Source organism: Fragaria vesca, linkage group LG1 (assembly GCF_000184155.1).
Source record: "Fragaria vesca subsp. vesca linkage group LG1, FraVesHawaii_1.0, whole genome shotgun sequence".
Lineage (NCBI taxonomy): Eukaryota > Viridiplantae > Streptophyta > Magnoliopsida > Rosales > Rosaceae > Fragaria > Fragaria vesca.
Window position 1 is genome coordinate 8,260,537 of NC_020491.1, and position 19,106 is coordinate 8,279,642.

Consider the following 19,106-nt stretch of genomic DNA (forward strand, 5'->3'; position numbering starts at 1 on the left):
GTCTCAGTCTAATTCGCCGTCGCCGACTCCGGTGGAGGAGTCAGCGGGTGAGGGCTCGGAGAATGGGAGTGGGCTCAACGGCAATGCAGGTAAGAAGCCAGCTTGGAACAAGCCGTCGAATGGAGCCGAGATTGGGCCTGTAATGGGAGCTGTTTCGTGGCCTGCTTTGTCCGACGCTCGGGCTTCTTCGACTAAATCGTCTACTGAATCAGTGAGAGGTGTAGCCGATGCGCCTTTGTCCGTCTCCGTCACGCAGGTTTCTTCCTTGCCCTTATTTCTGGTCTTGTTTGGTTGCTAATGGAAGAAGAAAGAGTTTGCGGAACTTGATTCAAGTTTAATGCTTTTCTTGCTTTGTTTGAGTTGTTGGTTATGATCATGGTCAGTCAAGAATGCATCTTTTGCTCTACTTTTACTAATTGACATAACTGATCGACATACATTGTTATTGTTGTTCTTGGCTGTATGCTGGGAAAATTACTTTGCCGCAAAAAAAAAAGTTTGTTTGATTGAATGACAATCTATGCGTTGAGATAGTGAGGCAAGTGGAAGAATGAAGACTTAGAATATGCGGTACTAAATATTTGAGGCAATAATTGAAAACTTAAAAGAAACTGGCTTGTTGTTATGTACAATTGTTTCATAGACACAAGACAATGTTTCACTCTCCAGTTGTTTAGCATAGTAGTTGGAGGTGGATTGTATTTGGATTTTGCACTGTTAGCTTGTTCCTTGTCATGGTTTTATAGTCATACGTACATTTATAGATCACTTGATATGTGTGTTAGGGGGCTGGAACCGCAACTATCTCATCACCGAAACAAGTGAATTCTTCTTCGACTCCAACTCATAGTGGACCCGCTCGCCAGAGATTGATGAAACAAAGAAATAATGCCGGTGCATCCTCTAATGGTGGCGTTCCCCATCATCAAACACCAGCTGGCCAAGGTGTTGAAGTGACTCCAAATAACCCTTCACCAAAAGAACATAGCCACAGAAGTCCGTTTGGGTCACAAACTCAGAGTAGCAATGAGCATCCACAACCACGTAGTTCCTTAAGGAACCGTAATGGTGGTCCGCATCCCCGTGGAGATGGTTCTCACCATCACAACTATGGCGGCAGGCATCAGGACCGCGGAAGTCAAGATTGGAACAATCATCGAAATTTTAACAGTAGAGACAATCACATGCATCCTCAGAGAGTTTCCCCTAGGGGAATGAGGCCAACTCATCAAGCACCGGCACCCCCAACTGCTCCCCCGTTTTTCCCCCAACCTATGAGGCCTTTTGCCGGTCCCATAGGGTTTGGTGGTAAGCACTACTTCATATTTATATTTAACCCCTTCGTTCGTTTGTTCATGAAATTATGATACTTCATATTTAGATTTAACCTGGATGCCTTTATTCGTGTGTTTATGAAACTTTGGTACTTATATATATAGATTTAACCTGGATGCCTTTAATCACGTGTTTATGAAATTATGATACTTTTCAGATTTTCAAGGATCACTGGTGTACTTTCATCCAGGACATGATCCTTTAGTACCATTTATGGCACTACCACAGCCTCCCTTGAATCTTGTACGTCCAGACCTTCAGCTGCATACTAAGATTATTAATCAGATAGACTATTATTTCAGGTACTTGTTTTCCTTTTTGCTTTTTAATATAGGTCTTATGATTGTCAGCTTTCATTGTATATCTCTTGGTAACAGTAACTGCTCTTGCACTTCATACTCATTTATTGCAGTAATGAGAATTTAATTAAAGATACTTTCTTGCGGCGAAACATGGATGATCAGGGATGGGTTCGTATTAAGTTAATAGCAGGCTTCAACAAAGTGAGTTTTTGTTTTGTTTTGTTTTTTTTCTTGGATTTATTTCCTCTAATGGATTTTGCTTCCTGTGGGGTAGTTACATGGTTATCTGTGTGTGTTCAAGATTAAGCTTTACATCTCTGTGTAACATGTGTAAATAAACATTCAAAATCAGATAAAGGATAGAAACACTTTTATGAAAATTATTTCTTGTCTTATCCTACCTTCTTTTCTGCCCTTCATGGCCTTTACATATGCCTCATGGATGCTTCATGCAGAATTTATTTGGGTATTTAATGATCCAAATGTCACCTATTTAGGGTAATCTATTCTTAATGCATCACCTTGTACCATTTGCTTAAAGAAGTATGTTTCATTTAACTGACCTTGTTACATGCTGAAACATGTGGCCCTTTCATGTAAATCATTTTATTTCCTCTTGGCTTAGTACAATCTGTTTTGTTATTACGGGAGGCTTGCTATCAATACTATGAGCCTTGTTGCCTATGAAGTTGTAGGACATATTGCCCTTTTTTGATGAGTTTATATTAGTTAGTTATATGCATATGTATATCAGATACATTTACTCATAGTTCCACTGCACATGCCAAAGTATTTTCTTTATCTTGCTACAAATTATTTTTCCCAGTTTCAAATAGTTAACTGTCTGTCTTTTCATTTGTCATAGAAATGTATACTTGGATTATGAATATATAGATAACTTATAAGCTAGTCAAATGAATCAACTTTGGCAGATTAACCCTCCAGTCTGAACTTTATAAGTTACATAGACTAAATGTCCATTTTTACTCCCTATACAAAAGCTCGTTAGATAGTTATTATCATTAGACTGGTGCATTACAAGTTTTTTTTCATAACAAGGGAATGACATCAGTTTAAGTGGCTTGTGGCTAGCTTTAAGCAGTTTCTTCATTGAGTCTTGTTTATACCAAAATGGTGAACAAAAGGAATATGACCTTAGGATCTTGCACACTTCCTGTCTATTTGACTTACGCTTTCTGTAGTATAGTTCTAGTAATTATCCAGAAGCACAAGATATATTGCTTTAAAGACGAGAATCGAGAGCATTTGCAAAGAAAATTTATACTTTATTTATCATCCAATTAAGATATTAGTGCATCTGAAATCAGGAAAGCATTAATGATGTCAACTCTTGTGCATTATGTGTTTTAACATTGGTGCTGGTTGTGCTTTTGCTGTAGATATCTTTCCAGCAACCAAGCAAAGTCATTTTTTTATCTGCTTCTTTTTCAGGTTATGAATCTGACAGACAATATCCAGATCATATTGGATGCTTTGAGAATGTCAACTGTGGTAGAAGTAGATGTACAGGTAGTTTTGTAATCCATAATTTAGATGTTTGATGTGATCATGCAATTAAGTGTTTGATGTTGTTTTGATGTTTATAAGAAACTATTTACATGTTTCTAGTAAGATAGCATGCTGGTAATGTTGGAAGGTTGTGCTATGGTTTAGGGTGATAAAATAAGGAGGCGCAATGATTGGATGAAATGGGTAATGCCAGCTGCTCAGCCTCCTACTGTTTCAAGCTCTCAGACCCTTGGTAAATCTGGAAATGAAATGCTATCAGCTCATATCCAAAGTATTTCACTCGATGAGAAGACTACTAACAACAACAATATTCAGAACAATAGCCAGCCGCAGCTGTCCTCTGGTGATGGAGCAGGTCAATTCAGTGTTCAGGGAGGTGCAGATCGCTCTATTTCAGCAAGAAATTAGAGTTGAGCAGACGTGCGAGAGTGCACATACTTTAAAGAAAAATGAACTGTTGGGAAAGGAAGGTGTTTGAAAGACAAATATGGTGAATATTTTTTTTAATCTTTTTTCCTTTTTGGAAATAGTAATCATGCCTCGGCATGATGAAACTTGCTTTCTTGCCTGGCAAATAGAAAGAAAAAATTTTAATTGGGGAAGAGAATTATCTTGGAACAGAAGCGCAAGTCTAGTTGTGCTGAAGGTTGATGACTCGAGCTTAGCTCGAGCTCATTGGGATTTCTGTACTATTTTGGGGCAGTTTCAATGTTTACTAGATTTAAAACTTATGGTGGCACGTTTGGTGCTTTTGTTCTGAGAAATTTTGCTGTCCTTTTCCCCATACTGCTGCCCCTCAGCTGGTTTTTACAATCTTTGGGGTCAGACAACTTCCAGATTCAGGAGGAGAATGTGACTTTGTGCAAAACGGATGGTGGTGTGGGTGTCCAAGTTTGTCCGGCGTGTCTCTGCAGTCTGAGGGGCGTCGGCGGCCCTTGCAGGGTTCCGCTGCTTATGCTTACAGCAAAGTTGCCTTTCACTGATGGCATGATCGATCATCTTTCCTTTTATTATCTCACATATAAGTTATTTCTAGAAATTATATCGATACATATGTATACTTTATCATTTGCATAAATGGTTCCTGGTGGAACAGACCTGATATCTTTCCAGGTCAGAACTGGATGCGGGTGGTTTTGTTCTTTATGTTTTATTGCACATTGGAGCTGTGGACCTTCGGAACCGATTTGAGCTTTATTTGAACTTTAATTAATGGTAGATGATATTATCAATATTCTTGGAGATGATCCTTTCCAAAGTTATAGTGCTTGCACATCGTGAATTGATTGATATCAAGATGCGACAGTGTGGGAAAAAAAAAAAAAAAAAAAAACAATGATAGTCATCCTTAAGGTACGGAAATTATCTTGATCATTCAACGATATAATTACACTTGAAATGATTCTCTTTGTCAGTAATTTTACTAGTGGTTGGTAATAAAATAAGTGAAATGAAATCCCCACACCTAAAATTATAATCCACATATTCATTTTTTAATTTTAGTAACTTATATTTTGTCCATAGTGATTTAAATCTTGTCTGCATATGAAAATGCTTACTAAAAATGGAAAATGAATGTGTGGATTACAATTTAGGGTGTGCGGATTTCATATCCCTCCCTAAAATAACTCAATTCAAAAATATGAAAAATAATATTTAAGATACCAGTCTGTCTCTGCTACGGACGTCCGCATCGTTTTACGGTGCAGATTTTTGTCCATTCGCCACCGTACGACGTCGCGCGAGGGCGTGCCTCCACCTCAGCCGACTCCAGCAGCTTCACTTGGGTGATATGGCCGGAAAACTGGAATTCGGCGGACTCGTTGGGGATGGAAAGTGGTCGGGGAAGCTGCTGGAGTCGGCTGGGGTGGAGGCATGCCCTTGCGCGGCGTCGTACGGTGACGAACGGACGAAAATCCGCATCGTAAACGGTGCGGACGTCCGCAGCTGAGAAAAATTCTTTAAGATACAAGGCCACGAGACGTTAACAAAAGTAAGTTTTTGAAACAACACACTAGGGTACGTATGCGTCTCTCCCAATCCCTGCTCTCGAAGTCTAGGATTTGCAAATTCACCCTCGTCTGACGCTCTACGTCAATGTAGGCCTAACCTCGTCGTTGTTATGGTGCTGCAGCCTGGGTGAATGTTGATCCAATAAAGTGCGGGTGCTCTGAGACGAGTTTCGCTCGAAGTTCATTTCCAGACAAGTTTTGGCTTGGTTTTCTCGCTTCTAGCACTAGTTATTTTTTTGCTCCTCAGCCGACGTGGTGTGGTTTTGAGTCGATTTAGCTGGCAATACGACGCGACGGTTGGGAGCTAGGTAATGTGGTGAAAGTGGCAGCGGCTTGGATCAATGCGGCTTGGGTTGAGGCAAGACGGGGGGTAGCAGCACCAGTTCTGGCAGTGTACAACTTGTTATATGTACGTGACAGGTTGCAATTGGGCTGCCATGTTGGGCTTGAATTGGACTTGCCTTTTGGCACAATCCCATGCTTTCAGCTTTTAACAATAAACTCTGGTTGTTAGGAACCTAGAATTTCTAGGCCTCTAGCTTTGTCCCGCTATCTCTACGTATTTGATTGTGTAATGAGATTTTCTATTTATTTGTACCAATGTTATATACTACGGAAAATTCTGCTGCATACCTTGTAAATTTCATGACTAAAAATTCAACCAAACCACAACCCCCTGTTGGACATCCTCTTTTAGTCATAAAACATGCTATACCGTTCAGTTTCGGTATAGCAGACAAACCCTATATACTGCTACTATTTTGTTGTAATGATCTATGGCGACTTGTGATGCACTATATTGACACCCGTTTGAGGAGAAAACTAAAAAACAGACAAAGGCCAAATCTCATATACTAACCAAATCTTTCCTCATAATATTAGAAGATAGCCAAAATGCCCGTGGATACTATATTCTAAAACCCTGGTCAAATAGTTGAGGAAAGAAAGAAGTCCTTTCTTTATTGATGTTCTGGGTGAATCCTGGGTACCATGATAACCTCTTGATCAATAAGCACAAAATTGCATCGTGACCTTCATGTCATGTGTCTTGGTCCCTCTTGGAAGAAGATAGATGATAGAAACTTCAAACCCATGCGGTACTTTCTTGTCGTGATTCGAGCTACAAGAAAGTCCAAACCTCAAAAACTACTTGCTTAAACTTTAATCACAAACATAATCACTTGCTTAGTACACATTAGCCAAGTGATAAGGAACCCAACAACCACATGCCTTGATGGTCAATTTTTATGGACCACGATGGCTACAGTTTAGAGTTGTCAACTGCCATGGTCTCTTGGCCATCTATCATTGGTTTTAATAGTTTTGTTCAAGAGAATTTTGAGGTTGTGAATGAGTGGAATGTTAGAAACATGTGATGTCTATGAAAGCGAAGCACAAGATGGAAAACAAAACACAAACACAAGACCCACCAAAACTAAGTTCCTGCTAGTTAGGAAATAGATAGTTTGATACTTTTGAGGTTGTGAATGAGTGGAATGTTAGAAACATGTGATGTCTATGAAAGCGAAGCACAAGATGGAAAACAAAACACAAACACAAGACCCACCAAAACTAAGTTCCTGCTAGTTAGGAAATAGATAGTTTGATACTACTACCGCTGCTGCTGCTTGTTTTCATGCAAAGAAAAATCACTACATATATACATAACATCCTTACATTAGGGTCTAAAAGCGCCATTACTTATACAAACAAAGCCGATTAAGGCGAATTAGGCAATCCATTGATAATGATTGCCATATTCTTGCTAGCTTGGCTACTTGAAAACTTCTACATGTAGAAAGGTTGTAGTACTGCTAGACTACCCTAATTACTCTTAGTAGAAACGACCTCGCAGGGGAAAAAGAGGTAATCAAATTCACGGAGCTCTCTCAAAATGGTGCTGTTGATGATCGATTCAGACTGTGCTTTTTGGGCAGTTGAGAAGCTGCTGCATCACTTAACTGCGTTACCCAAAAACCAAAACACAATAAAGAAAAAGAACCAAAACAGAAAAATATTGTAACAATGACTAGCACAACAACTTCTTAACCTGTTCATTCTCTCTTCTCAGCCTCTCATTCTCTTCCATCAAAAGCTGAATCCTAATCTCCAGGTCGTTCGTGTAAGCCTGTAGCAACCAGAAAGCGAAGAGCTTCAAACAAAAGTGAAAACAATTTCACACAGAATGGATACAGTACTTTGAGAATTACAGGGAGAGTAACGTTGATGTCGTGGGTTCAAAAACAAAACAAAACGTATTGTACCTGCTTCCTTGCTCTGGATCTTGCAGCAGATTCTCTATTCTTGATCATCCGCTTGTGCCTCCTATCTCCTCCTCCGAAGTTGCTACGATCATCAGGTTCCGGTAACCTCTCATTCCCGTAGCCAAAACCCGACGGCATAACCAACCCAGGAGAAGGAGAAGATTGGCTTCCAAGACCCTCGAAAGGGTAAGCACCATTGAAAGATTTCTCGGAAACAGTACTAGTATTGGGGTGGTTGAGGTTGACAAAAGGCCTAGTAGTATTGAGATTCTCAATACAGAAGAGCTGAAACTGATCAGAGTCCAAATGGTTCAAGCTCAGAACAGTGGCTGGGGGAGGAGGAGGAGGAGGAGGAGGAGGAGAGTTAAGAGTGATGTGGTTGTTGTTGTTGTGATGGTGGTGATCAGGTGTGGGAGAGACCACATTGGCAAAGGGCCTAGCGAGAAAGTCCTGGAGGGTCATGTTTCTGAAGTTGGGACTGTTGTTGGCGTTGGAAAGCGAGGCGAGGTTGATGTCTTTCCAGACCTCCTCCATGGTTCTGCTTCTTGGGGTTGCCTGAGAGAATGGAGAAGGGGTGTTGTGGTGGAGGAAGACCAGGAGGATGAGTTGTAGTAGGTTTCTTCACTACCAGTTGAGGACATCATTGAATCAGAAGAGAGGTCTTAAAAAGTGAAGAAAGAAAGAGAGGACTAGAGGAGCGTGTGTGTGTGTGTGTGTTTCACTGTTTTAAGTGAGTGTCTGGAGAACAGTTTGAGTGAGGGCGAATGAGATTTAGCACTACTTATGGCAATGGCTCTTAATAGTAAAGATTAATTTAGCACACTCTTGGACTTTACTGTTGTTGTGTCTCGTGTGAGGGTTTTATTTATTTATTTTTTGAAGAAAATTTTTAGGGTTCTATAGATCGAGTATGAGTCTATTAGCATTGAGGTTAAACAAATAATAGACGTCAAGACAAACTAAAGTGATCTAAATATTAAGTTTGTTTGACAGTTCAATCATTTCTCATCTCGTATAATATCTAATGAGTGCGGTTATTGGCACCTTCAAATTTGCTCACTAGATCTTATCTTATTTTGAGTTATTAAATGACATATACATCCTCATATACAATGACTATCAAAGACAATAATTATACAAAATGAAATATTGTATTTATTTTCTCTTTAGACTTTCCAATTTAATAATAATTGATTCCATTATTTATTATTTTCCATATATATTTTTGTTTTCCAATTTTTTTTATTAAAGCTATAGTTTATAAGAGCTAAAAAAATAATCAATATCGATCATGTGACATACAATTTTGTATTATCATATTATCATACATGTTGAACGCATATATACTTGCAAGATGCATAAATATTTTTGCAAAAAAAAAATAATAATAATATCTATCGATTAAAAATATATATTTATTGAAATAATTTATTATGAGGTACAAAATAGATATCCAATTATTCAAAAGGAAAAAAATAGAGAAAAATAACACGTACAAAAGACAAAAACAATTATAAAGATATATAGAGTAGTTCATGATAGAACATTTTCTTGTATGAAAACAATAATAAAAAAATGAAGGTAGCAAATAGATGTTGACAAACAAAAACGAAAAAAAAAGAAAAGAATGAGAAGTTTATTGATTGAATAAGAGGTAATTAATTGATTGAAATATATGTTAATAAATAACTAAGGTTATGTCAGGAATTTGAAATGAGGTATAGTAAGCAAATACTTATATTGAAAAATAAAATAGAGGTGTAGAGAGAATGAGAGGTATAATGAGCAAATTTGGAGGTTCCAATAGCCACACTCATATCTAATTTAAAAAATAAAGGTTGTGTATGTATTTTAGTTTTTTATATGTAAAATATAAATATACATAGTTTTTTTAAATCTTTAAATCGTGATTAATTAACAATATATTGCATGCTATGACCGTCTCATAAAAATCTATAAGTTTTGATAGATTTGGACATTTAGTTGGTTGAAGCATTATGGTTCACACCTCTACGAATTTACCATATTATTGGTGAATAATGAATATGATTTTTAGTAAGATACCGTGGGAAATATGTGAAGGGGTGCATGATCATTCAACAAAATGATAAGTTAGAGCATCTTCATCTGAATGAGAACTTTTTCTATCCTCCAGGAAGATCATGTCATAATGCCTAGTGGTCCTCCTTGACCAACAGGAAGTCGTCATGTAGTTTTTTTTATATGTCATAATAGGGTAAAACAATTCTTGTATTTAACTTAAGTAAATCCAACTTAAAAAAAATGAATTAAGTAAAACCAAACAATATCAAACAAAAAAAGAACTCAAATCTAGGGTTCATCATCTCCTTACCAAAAAGAAGAGCAAAAAAAATCACAAATCTCTATGGTAGTTGAAAGAGGATGGAGGTCGAAGAAACGAGCAAAGAAAAACCTTAAATTGATTTATGGAGATCAAATTTGGATTACTTGGGGTTTAAATTTAGTGAATTACCATGGAGATATGATTTTTTTTTCTTTTCAGTAAGGAGATGAGATGAACCCTAGATCTAGGTTTTTTTTTTTGTTTTGATCTTGTTTGGTTTTACTTCAGTTTTTTTTTTATTTTTTGTATTTTTTAAAGTTGGATTTACTCAAGTTAAATACAATAATTATTTTGTCTTATTATGCAATGTCAAAAAATACTACATGACGGCTTTCTATTGATCAAGGAGGACCACTAGGCATGCCGACATGGTATTCCTTGGAGGACAGAAAAATTTCTCCATCTGAATATGCATTCTAAATTCATTAGCGTAACAACTCTAATTTAACATTATCAATAACCACCAACCAAACAGGTAATGTCAAATTTGACACATGGAAATGACATTGAGGGGAGGCAATGTCAAATTTGACATTGGTGAAAGGCAATGTCAAATATTTTTTAACTCACTTGTACTTACCTAAGTTACCTAAGTAGTATGCACAATTTGTATACATTTTTTAAATGATTGTTTAATGCATGGTAAATATTTAGATTTGACATTTTCATCCAAGATGAGATTAGCCAAAAAAGCAACTGGAAAGCATATATGGTGAATCGACAGTATTTGGTATTGAAGATCAAGAGTGAACACACCATTCTTGTTCTTCTTTCTTTTTTTTAACTTTTTAAAAAAAAAAAAAAAAAATGAAGTTCTTCTTTCTATCTTTCTTTCTTCTTCTTTTTTGGGATTCCGAACTATAATAGCCAGCAACGCTCCAAGAAGCATATATGTCAGTTTCTGCACTCCTCTCTCTCACATAAACAGAGTAGGTTGGAGTATCATATTGCTCTTTCCACTAGCTAATAATTCAGAAACAGATAAAAGAGTTTCTATCTCACAAACCAGGCCAAGACACCTGTTATTGTTCCTGGGATAATTTGTTGCATCTGCAGTGTGGCCTCTATATTGGACTCATCTTCTCTGCAATCATTAACCTAATCGTGGCCCGTAGTTCTGTTTGTCTGTGTGTGTTTGTGTACCTGACCAAGTCATGGTGTGTGTTTAGACTTTTACATCCTCTGTGGTTATTTATGTGGCGAAGTTTAATCAAAAGAGAGGTTAGATCCGCTTCATGAATGCAGAAAGTGAATCAAACCAGTTGTTTGGAGTGGTCATTTCAACACAATATTGGTTCCAAATAGAGGAATCGCTTTGATGAAAATCTTGTAGTTTTTAGAGATAGAGACATGGAGTCCCAAAGCCCTGATTGATCAAGTGTTTTGGAAGCCTTTTTTAGAATGAACTAGGAACATTAATCGGGTTTATGTTAAAATAAAACATGAAACTTCATGTCATAGAAGTATAGCTAACACACAGTTGTGTCCAAACTCATTGAACTTACTGTAATTAACTCCCTACTGTTCTTCAAGAAGACGATTTGGTTAATATGAGTTAATTATGTTTATATCAGGAATCTATTAGACATGGAGAAGAAGTGAACAAAACAAGAACTTTACCGTACTCGGATCATTATTGTATTGTGAGTTTGAGTTCACAAAATGAACTATAATTGCTTATCCAGAAAACGAGACCAACCCACAACCATTAGTATTTCACCAGCTAGTACTGTATATTCGATCTAACAATCTCAACCAACCAAACGAAAACAGTGTATGGAGTTGAAGAAACTTTTCTTCTGTGCCATCTAAAATTGGAGGGAAACAAGCAAGCATGCCCTAGTTGTTCGTTTCAGTGAGAGATCGTCTAGTCCTCTCTCTTTAATCTGCATTGTACAAGACATCTGTCAGCACTGTATTGCTCTGACCCAAACTCTTTCGCATCTTTTATGGCTTTTTATGGTCCTTTTTTCTCTGTAAAAATTAAGCCCTACCCACTCCCTTCACTGTGAAGCATATGCCTTTCAATCAGTCACTCACTAATTTCTTCTTCCAATCAGACAGTAATGTACATTGTACCCTCCCTACTTAACCCTATTCCCAAAATGAAAAACAATACCACCAAACAATGGAAACCCTATTCATCACCAGTCAGACTCGCTCTCTTTCGTTCTTTCTTTCTTCTGAACTCTAACAGAGTGGAATCAGATTTGCCGACCAGCAAGACTATAACCAGCAGTCACCAGCCAATCAACTCATCAACTAACTCTAACTAACTCTCTCTCTCTCTCTTTCTTGATTGGCTGGTCACTGATGGTCTGGTCGGCAAATCTTGGTATAAGACATTCTCTAAAGAAAAAAAAAAAAAAAAGGTCTTTGTTTATGCACTAAATCTTGGTTGGACTGATGGAGAAAGGTTTGTGGGTTTTACATGTTAAAAAATTGAAATCTGTCCGAATTGTATAACAAATTTTGTTTATTATAAATTTGGTATATCAAGTTTTGAAAATATCATAACGGTATCTCATGTTTTCATCTCGACCTAAAATTGGTATATATATCCATTAAGATGACCAATTTACTCTCAAGTTCGATTTTTTTCTTAGTTTTTTTAATTATTTTCATATTCAAGAAATATTAGAAAAGGTTTTTAGAATTTGATAGTTTGGGTCGGCTTTTATAAACTTGAAAAAGATTAAAGAGGGGAAACATACATAAGTTCAATTCTTGTTGTTTTCGCTGACACTGAAAGATCTTGTTGTTGCCGTTGACATTTAAAAATGACTGAGATGAAAAAATGATTATTAGCAAAGAGAAAGTGACAATGAATTTTTTTTCTACGTTCCTAAAAATATAAAAAACTAAAAAAAAAATTGAAATATAAAAACAAAGAAAAAAAAAATTTAAGAATAAATTAGTAATTTTAATGGCTATATATATATCAATCATAGGTCAGAATAGAAACATAAAAATATTTTTAAAACTTAATATACTAAAATTTATAAAAACCAAAAATTCATATACTATTCACACAAATTTCTCATTAAACAACTTTACTTTCTGTAAGGTCTTCTAAGCGATGAATGGTTAAATGGTACGTACTAGCCAGCAGTACTGGTGCCGCGTTTGATTTGATAGAGACTGGAGGTTTCTTGGCTTTCCCAGAAATTACATCGAGTTTTTAAAGAAAACCCAGAAAATTCAAACAGATTCTGATGATATACCACACCTCTGATTCCTTTTTTGAATTTACAAAAATGTAACTTATTGATTGGTCTGTGTCTGAAGGTTACATGTCATAACCCCATAGGTACTGCGAAAGTTACAAGAGAGGTACAAAGGTAAGCCCTCTGGACTCTTTGCTGCTTCTTCTGTTGCTTTTTGTATTTGAACCAAATCCAAGCACAGGGTTCGAGGCAAACACAGGTAATAACTTCTCCCTAACCCTAGACACACAGAGAGATACAGGGCAAACCAAACCAAAGTAGTTCAGAAGTAGCCACTTTCTTCAATGGTGAAGCTCCATTTCTGATGTGGTTTGGTAAAGTTCCAGTTGGTCCCAACCAAATTCACGATTACTGGTGCAAACTACATAATCGCGAGCTCATGTGGTTGAGGAGGACTTTTATAGCTATATATGTCGAGGTAACACGAGCTCAAACAAGAATGTCCAAATTTGATACCTAAAGTTGGAAGGCATGGTCATTTATTTAGGGCAACAACAATGACTCATTTCTATGCTGGCTATCAGTATGTCGCTGGCTTACCAAAAATACTATCTATAGCTTTGTTGGGTAAACACTCATGGGCAAGGACAATCTCACATGCACACACTATTCCTAAATAGTCTCATTGATAAAATGCGGAAAAGAAAAATAAAAGATAAAACAAATTTATTAAAAAATAAGAGTATAGAACCGAAGTATACTTACATCGCCATAAATTGACGGTTAGATAAATCCATTACATTTTTGTTACTAAAAAGATAGTTGACTACAAATGTTAATGGCTGATATTACCAGATAAATTTTAGGGTCATTTACATCTTGTTGCATAGAAGAATTTTTAAGAAAATCAATGTTATAGGTTGACATGCCATTCTTCCAGGGAGAATATCTATAACGTGGACTATTTCATACATTTTCTTTGCATCTACAATCCGAAGAGTTCATATGCAATTCAAAAGGTCGATTTCAGATTGAGAATTTGATGTTATAGATGTTGGTTTTGATGTTCCAGAGGTTGTGCTGTCTAGGATTTGATGTTCTAGACATCGATCAATATGGAATTTTGATTGTTTAGAAGTCGTTATAGAGGTTGTTGTGCGTGGTTTATTAAGTAGTGAAGGCTTTGGTCTAAGTAAGAATAACGAGAGAGAAGAGAAGGAAAGAGGGAGAATGAGAGAGAAGCATTGCAATATGAAAGACGTTCTTGAGGCACCGTCAAATTTGAAAGCATGAAATGTGATATTTTCTATGCGTTGCAAGGCTCCATATGCGTGCCCATCTTTTTAATATATCACATTTCATATACAAGAACATCAATCCATTGTCGTCCAGCGGTTAGGATATCTGGCTTTCACCCAGGAGACCCGGGTTCGATTCCCGGCAATGGAACTTTTTAAGCATGGACTACTTTCCAGTTGCATGCTGTGCTGAAGGGGTTGCTTTATTTTAATTTTTAATTTACATCGATACATTTGGCGCATCGAAATATTTTTCGATACTTCTAAACCCTCATCACATCATACTACTTTGGCAATTTGGTTTTACAGCCTCAATTGTGAGCTTTAGCTCAGGGCTTGCACTATTGCCAAGCACATTTCAGTAGTGGTAAACAACTCACAATTTAGAACCCAGCTACATGAAAAGAAGAGAAATATATCATCATCTCATCAGTCAGCATCATTTCCACCATCTGAGTATTCTTCTGCCCTCCTCCCACCGGAAACCGGCACAACGGACACGTCTTCCGGCACGCATTGAACCACTCGTCGACGCATGACTTGTGGAACTTGTGCCGGCAAGGAAGGATTCTCATGTCCTCATGTTCCTCCACTAATCTTGACAAACACACACAGCAAAACTCACCCTCAGCTGCAGGCTCAACCAAGCTCCCTTCTGATTCCACTACATCATATAAGCATATCACTGGCTGCTGAAATCTTTCGTTGCAAAAATTGTAGAGGAAGGAGACTAGAGATTGGAGAACCATTTGATTCTTAATGAAGGATTATCACCTCAACAAGGTGTTTATAGAGTTTTAGTTGAAGGAAAGTAATGGGTCATTTTGTTATTTTTGCTTGGGTTTGAAGGAAGTGCAGTTGCAACTAAAGAGAGTGTTACTCTTGACCTTTCTTATATTATAATTAGTCACAGGCAGAGTATAATAAAACCTAATTCATTGGTTTTCTTTCCTCTATTAATGTAATAATGTTGCTTCTTTGCTGCAACATTGCGTCAATCAATTTATCTTTAATTACTGGAAACCACCAGCTTTGACAGAAATTGTGTACCCTTCTGATCTCTGGACCCTTGCCAAAGGTTAATGGTCACAAAATCACAGTATAGATGCCTGAAAATGTAATTCGAGTCGGGATTGATGTAGCAGCAGATAGTATTTACTTACTATTTAGAGCATCTTCAAAGTCAGAAGATAATTAGGAACATATACATGTAATAGATTTCCAAGCAGATGTGAAATGCCTGTTAAATTTGTACTACAACGTTCAAATCTGTGGTTTTACCTTGGTACCATCTTGGTTTTCAGGGAGTCGATTAGAACTTGCAAAGGCCATACATTCTTGGGTAAACTAGCAACCCATAGAATGCCGGTGTCAAGCTCAGCTAATCAGAAGGTAACTTGATTGTTCAAACATTTTCCTTACAGCAAATCTGAGCCACATTTACAGCACCATTATCCAGGCTACTTGGTCAAGTACCAACTTTTGATGAACACATAGTGATGGTTAATTGGTTAACATGTATTAGTAAACAACTAACCACAGACAAAAAGACTCGTTCAAATTCAAATCGAAAAGAAAAAATATGACTGGGCTATAGTTGGAAAACCACTGCTCCTTCAGTATTCACTACACTTGAGAAAGTTACATACTAGTAGTTAGGACAAGCTAATGGCTCTATAAGGCCTAGATGCTTTAACGCTTCCTTGCAAATGGTCGGTGTTCAGGTCCAAGATTCAGAACCAGGCAATGGTTATTAGTTGACGAGCAAGGGAAATCTAGTTTGTGTAGGCCAAGCTCTCTTCATATTGTATATCTTGGTCCAAGTCCTTATCAATCTAAAATGTTATCCAGCAATCTAAAGACGATAAATTTCACATATTACTGATATTAGAATCAAGGAAGATTGGGGAAAGGCCTCAAAGTCCTGTTAGGACAGAGATAGTGAGACTCAAGTAAGAGGTGTGGGATCTATATGCAGGTGGAGAAGATAATCAGCTATTAATCCGGGTGTTACTCAGAAACTAATAGAAATGCCAGCGAAATCTAGGTACATAGCATGACTCAGGCCATATATCAAAGATCAACCAGAAGCAAAAGCTCTTCAAACCATCTAGACCACAGACTAACCTTTCCTCCTCTTCAATAAAGAAAATAGCAGAAATAAAAGATATGGCAGTCATCAATGAATTTACATCTGCAATTTGGAATTGTTTGAGAACTTATTCCGTTCAATGAAAACTTTATGATAAATTTCAGTAGTCAGTACAATGTTTTCCACTTGGAAGGATCTAAAAGAACCTCCCTTGCACTACCAGATTCCTCTAGTAACCCATACATGCTTACCTCTGGCATTTGCTCACAAATGGAAGAACAAGTTACAGTATACTTAAAAAACAATGCCAAGAAGCCGAGAAACTAGCAAAACTCAATTGGTGACCATACCTTAAACTCCACAATTGATCTAGCGACCACCTCTGCCTCCTCAATCTGCTTCCCTCTTGCCTGATGATTCCCCACCATCTTCAGGTTTTATTGCATCCGTATCAAGTATCTTGCCATCCGCTGGTACTAAGCAAGGAATCCCATCCTTTATCTATCAAGTAACAATTACAAATAAAACAAGATATCAGCCATACTACGCGAGACAACATAAACACCTAGAAGGTGTAGTTTTCGATTTTCGCCAGTCCCTCATGTTCAGTTGAAGCTGAAAAGCCGAACACAATGCCTCAAGTATCTCACTTGCAACTGCATTATCAGTTACAACATAGACAACAATCCATTATCTTCAACTCATTCCCATATTTAATAAATCGCAAAAGAACAAAATTTACTCCGTTGATTGATTTACTTTAACTAAATATTGGGATTGTGGTGATGGTAAAATCAATCAAAGTAACTAACTCTATGCTGCATCTCTTCAAATTAGAGCAGGAGGAACTTACAGGATAGGAAACACCAATAGCATCACTGATCAAAGAATTCGTTTCCTCACAGAACCTACCAAAATTAACCCAACAAAATCACCCAAGTAGTAAAATAGAGGACATCGTCATACACAACGCAATTCGTACAAAATTTAACCTTTCTCCTACAAAGAGAAACAGTAAAAAAACCAGAATTTTTACCTCAAGGGTTGCCTAGAAAGTGGGCAGACGAGTCTCTCGTATAGCGTCTTGTTGAGCCCAGACGCCGCATCTTTCAGAACCTTCATGCTTCTCGAAGCCATAAACACAAGCGCAGTACTTGGAGAACTGGACACTGCGATTTGCCAAGAGCAGAAGCTAGACACTAATACATTAAGGTGGAAAGTCACTATTGCCCCACGATCTATTTTATTTACGTATACATATCCTGCCGTATCGGACCGTATGAAGCCGTTTCCGGCCGTATCTGAGAACAAATTCTTAACCTTCAAGGCGTTGAGTGCGTGTTGGTATGACTGGAAACGGCTATACCCTCGGATACACGTCCGTTACGGCCGGATACGTATCCGTAAATGAAAGGATATAAGAGGTTAATAATGACTTTTCGTCCCAAAGATGGAAAATCCCCAAACTCCTCTGTTCTCTATTGAAGACGAAGATTATGTTCTCCACTGAGGTCTCGTTTGTTTCATGGAAAGTATCTCGTTTGTTTCTTGGAAAGTAAATATCAGAAAAGAAAAGTTGTTTTTTTTATGTGTTTGGGGAAGAAAAAGGAAAAGGAACATTTTCTTGATGGAAAATGTGAGAGAAAGTGATTATTTCCAAAATCCAAAAGAACCACTTTCATTTCTACTTTCCCTGCATTAATTACTCACAACACAATACTTTAAAATATTTTTAACAACTTTCTTGATGACTTTCCTTGCATTACCAAACGTCGGAATAGAAAATTCTTATAAAATTTTAGGGTAAACTACAAAAAAATACCCGAACTTTGAAGCTCATTTCAAATAAATACCCCATATTCAGATTATTTCAAATAAATACTCGAGCTATGCAAAATCCTACAAATTCTCAATTTCGTTACACATTCCGTTACTAACCGTTAACTTGTCTACGTGGCATGTGTGACGTGTCAATTCTTATTGACTGGACCAATGGGTATTATTATGCTTTAAATTTTCCAGACTTTAATGTATTAGAGAACATGCTTTGGAGCATTTTTTTTTAATGTTGTCAAAACAAGTTGGCTACGTACAAGACTTCCTTTACATGCAATCAAGTTCTTTTATGATTAAGTTGATTCTCATTTTGAGTCCCTCAGCACTGTAGTGTCGTTGGCCTAGATTCTGATCTTAGCAGTTTTTTTTTTATTCCTATTAGAAACAATTTTGACCTTAGCAATTATCCATGAGACAAATAGAATATTGTGATATCCGAGCAAAGTGCAATACTCAATTTGTTGAGGGAATGAAAACGTGCAAACTGAATGGAGAGGGCTGACAATTTAGGGTTAACGGGTTTAGCAAGAATAAATTTTTCTGTGGTCTAAAATACCCTTGCTGATAGGTCCAGTCAATAGGAATTGACACGTCATACATGTCACGTAGACAAGTTAACGGTTCGTTTAACGGAATGTGTAACAGAATTGAGACTTTGTAGGATTTTGCATAGCTCGAGTATTTATTTAAAAGAATCTGAAGATGAGGTATTTATTTGAAATGAGTTTCAAAGTTCGGGTATTTTTTTGTAGTTTACTCAAAATTTTATTTCCGTTCCGTTCCTTTTCCCTTCATATGGGAAAGAGGAATGAACCACTTTCCTTTCCACAGGCCAAACAAGGCCCTGTTCTCCATCGAAGACAAGATTATGTTTTCCGACAGATACCCAGCATTGTTAAACAGAT

At 37.1% G+C, this 19,106-nt stretch overlaps 4 protein-coding genes and 1 non-coding gene across 5 annotated transcripts; 2 read left to right on the plus strand and 3 right to left on the minus strand.

Moving 5' to 3' along the window:
* The first annotated feature begins 817 nt into the window (after positions 1 to 817).
* On the plus strand, positions 818 to 4,403 carry LOC101290802. Its single transcript, XM_004287733.1, has 5 exons — positions 818 to 1,308; positions 1,493 to 1,637; positions 1,748 to 1,838; positions 3,090 to 3,167; positions 3,312 to 4,403. The coding sequence occupies exons 1-5, from the start codon at positions 873 to 875 to the stop codon at positions 3,573 to 3,575; spliced, it is 1,014 nt and encodes a 337-aa protein (XP_004287781.1). The 5' UTR covers positions 818 to 872; the 3' UTR covers positions 3,576 to 4,403.
* Positions 4,404 to 7,068: 2,665 nt separating this feature from the next.
* On the minus strand, positions 7,069 to 7,977 carry LOC101293727 (protein FD-like). The gene is made up of 3 exons (XM_004289026.1): positions 7,444 to 7,977; positions 7,230 to 7,307; positions 7,069 to 7,140 (listed from the first exon to the last, which is right to left on the minus strand). Exons 1-3 carry the CDS (start codon positions 7,975 to 7,977, stop codon positions 7,069 to 7,071), a joined length of 684 nt encoding a protein of 227 aa, XP_004289074.1.
* Positions 7,978 to 14,352: 6,375 nt separating this feature from the next.
* Positions 14,353 to 14,424, plus strand: TRNAE-UUC. The gene has a single exon. It is a non-coding gene; the product is annotated as a tRNA-Glu (tRNA).
* A 232-nt stretch (positions 14,425 to 14,656) lies between these two features.
* On the minus strand, positions 14,657 to 15,022 carry LOC101294019 (uncharacterized RING finger protein P4H10.07-like). The gene has a single exon (XM_004289027.1). It carries the CDS (start codon positions 15,020 to 15,022, stop codon positions 14,657 to 14,659), a length of 366 nt encoding a protein of 121 aa, XP_004289075.1.
* A 1,475-nt stretch (positions 15,023 to 16,497) lies between these two features.
* LOC101291085 (protein preY, mitochondrial-like) lies at positions 16,498 to 17,657 on the minus strand. The gene is made up of 3 exons (XM_004287734.1): positions 17,402 to 17,657; positions 17,219 to 17,273; positions 16,498 to 16,866 (listed from the first exon to the last, which is right to left on the minus strand). Exons 1-3 carry the CDS (start codon positions 17,500 to 17,502, stop codon positions 16,756 to 16,758), a joined length of 267 nt encoding a protein of 88 aa, XP_004287782.1. The 5' UTR covers positions 17,503 to 17,657; the 3' UTR covers positions 16,498 to 16,755.
* Positions 17,658 to 19,106: the final 1,449 nt, after the last annotated feature.

Bases quoted from the DNA above. Each gene is read 5' to 3' on its own strand.
- LOC101290802 (XM_004287733.1), top strand. From the start codon at position 873: ATGAAACAAAGAAATAATGCCGGTGCATCCTCTAATGGTGGCGTTCCC. The intron at 1,638-1,747 runs GTACTTGTTTTC...CATTTATTGCAG, and splicing joins CAGATAGACTATTATTTCAG to TAATGAGAATTTAATTAAAG. The intron at 3,168-3,311 runs GTAGTTTTGTAA...GCTATGGTTTAG, and splicing joins TGGTAGAAGTAGATGTACAG to GGTGATAAAATAAGGAGGCG.
- LOC101293727 (XM_004289026.1), bottom strand. From the start codon at position 7,977: ATGGAGGAGGTCTGGAAAGACATCAACCTCGCCTCGCTTTCCAACGCC. The intron at 7,308-7,443 runs GTACAATACGTT...TGGTTGCTACAG, and splicing joins GATCCAGAGCAAGGAAGCAG to GCTTACACGAACGACCTGGA. The intron at 7,141-7,229 runs GTTAAGAAGTTG...TGGGTAACGCAG, and splicing joins TGAGAAGAGAGAATGAACAG to TTAAGTGATGCAGCAGCTTC.
- LOC101294019 (XM_004289027.1), bottom strand. From the start codon at position 15,022: ATGGTTCTCCAATCTCTAGTCTCCTTCCTCTACAATTTTTGCAACGAA.
- LOC101291085 (XM_004287734.1), bottom strand. From the start codon at position 17,502: ATGGCTTCGAGAAGCATGAAGGTTCTGAAAGATGCGGCGTCTGGGCTC. The intron at 17,274-17,401 runs GTAAAAATTCTG...TAATTTTGGTAG, and splicing joins CTTTCTAGGCAACCCTTGAG to GTTCTGTGAGGAAACGAATT. The intron at 16,867-17,218 runs GTAAGTTCCTCC...GTTACTTGATAG, and splicing joins CTATTGGTGTTTCCTATCCT to ATAAAGGATGGGATTCCTTG.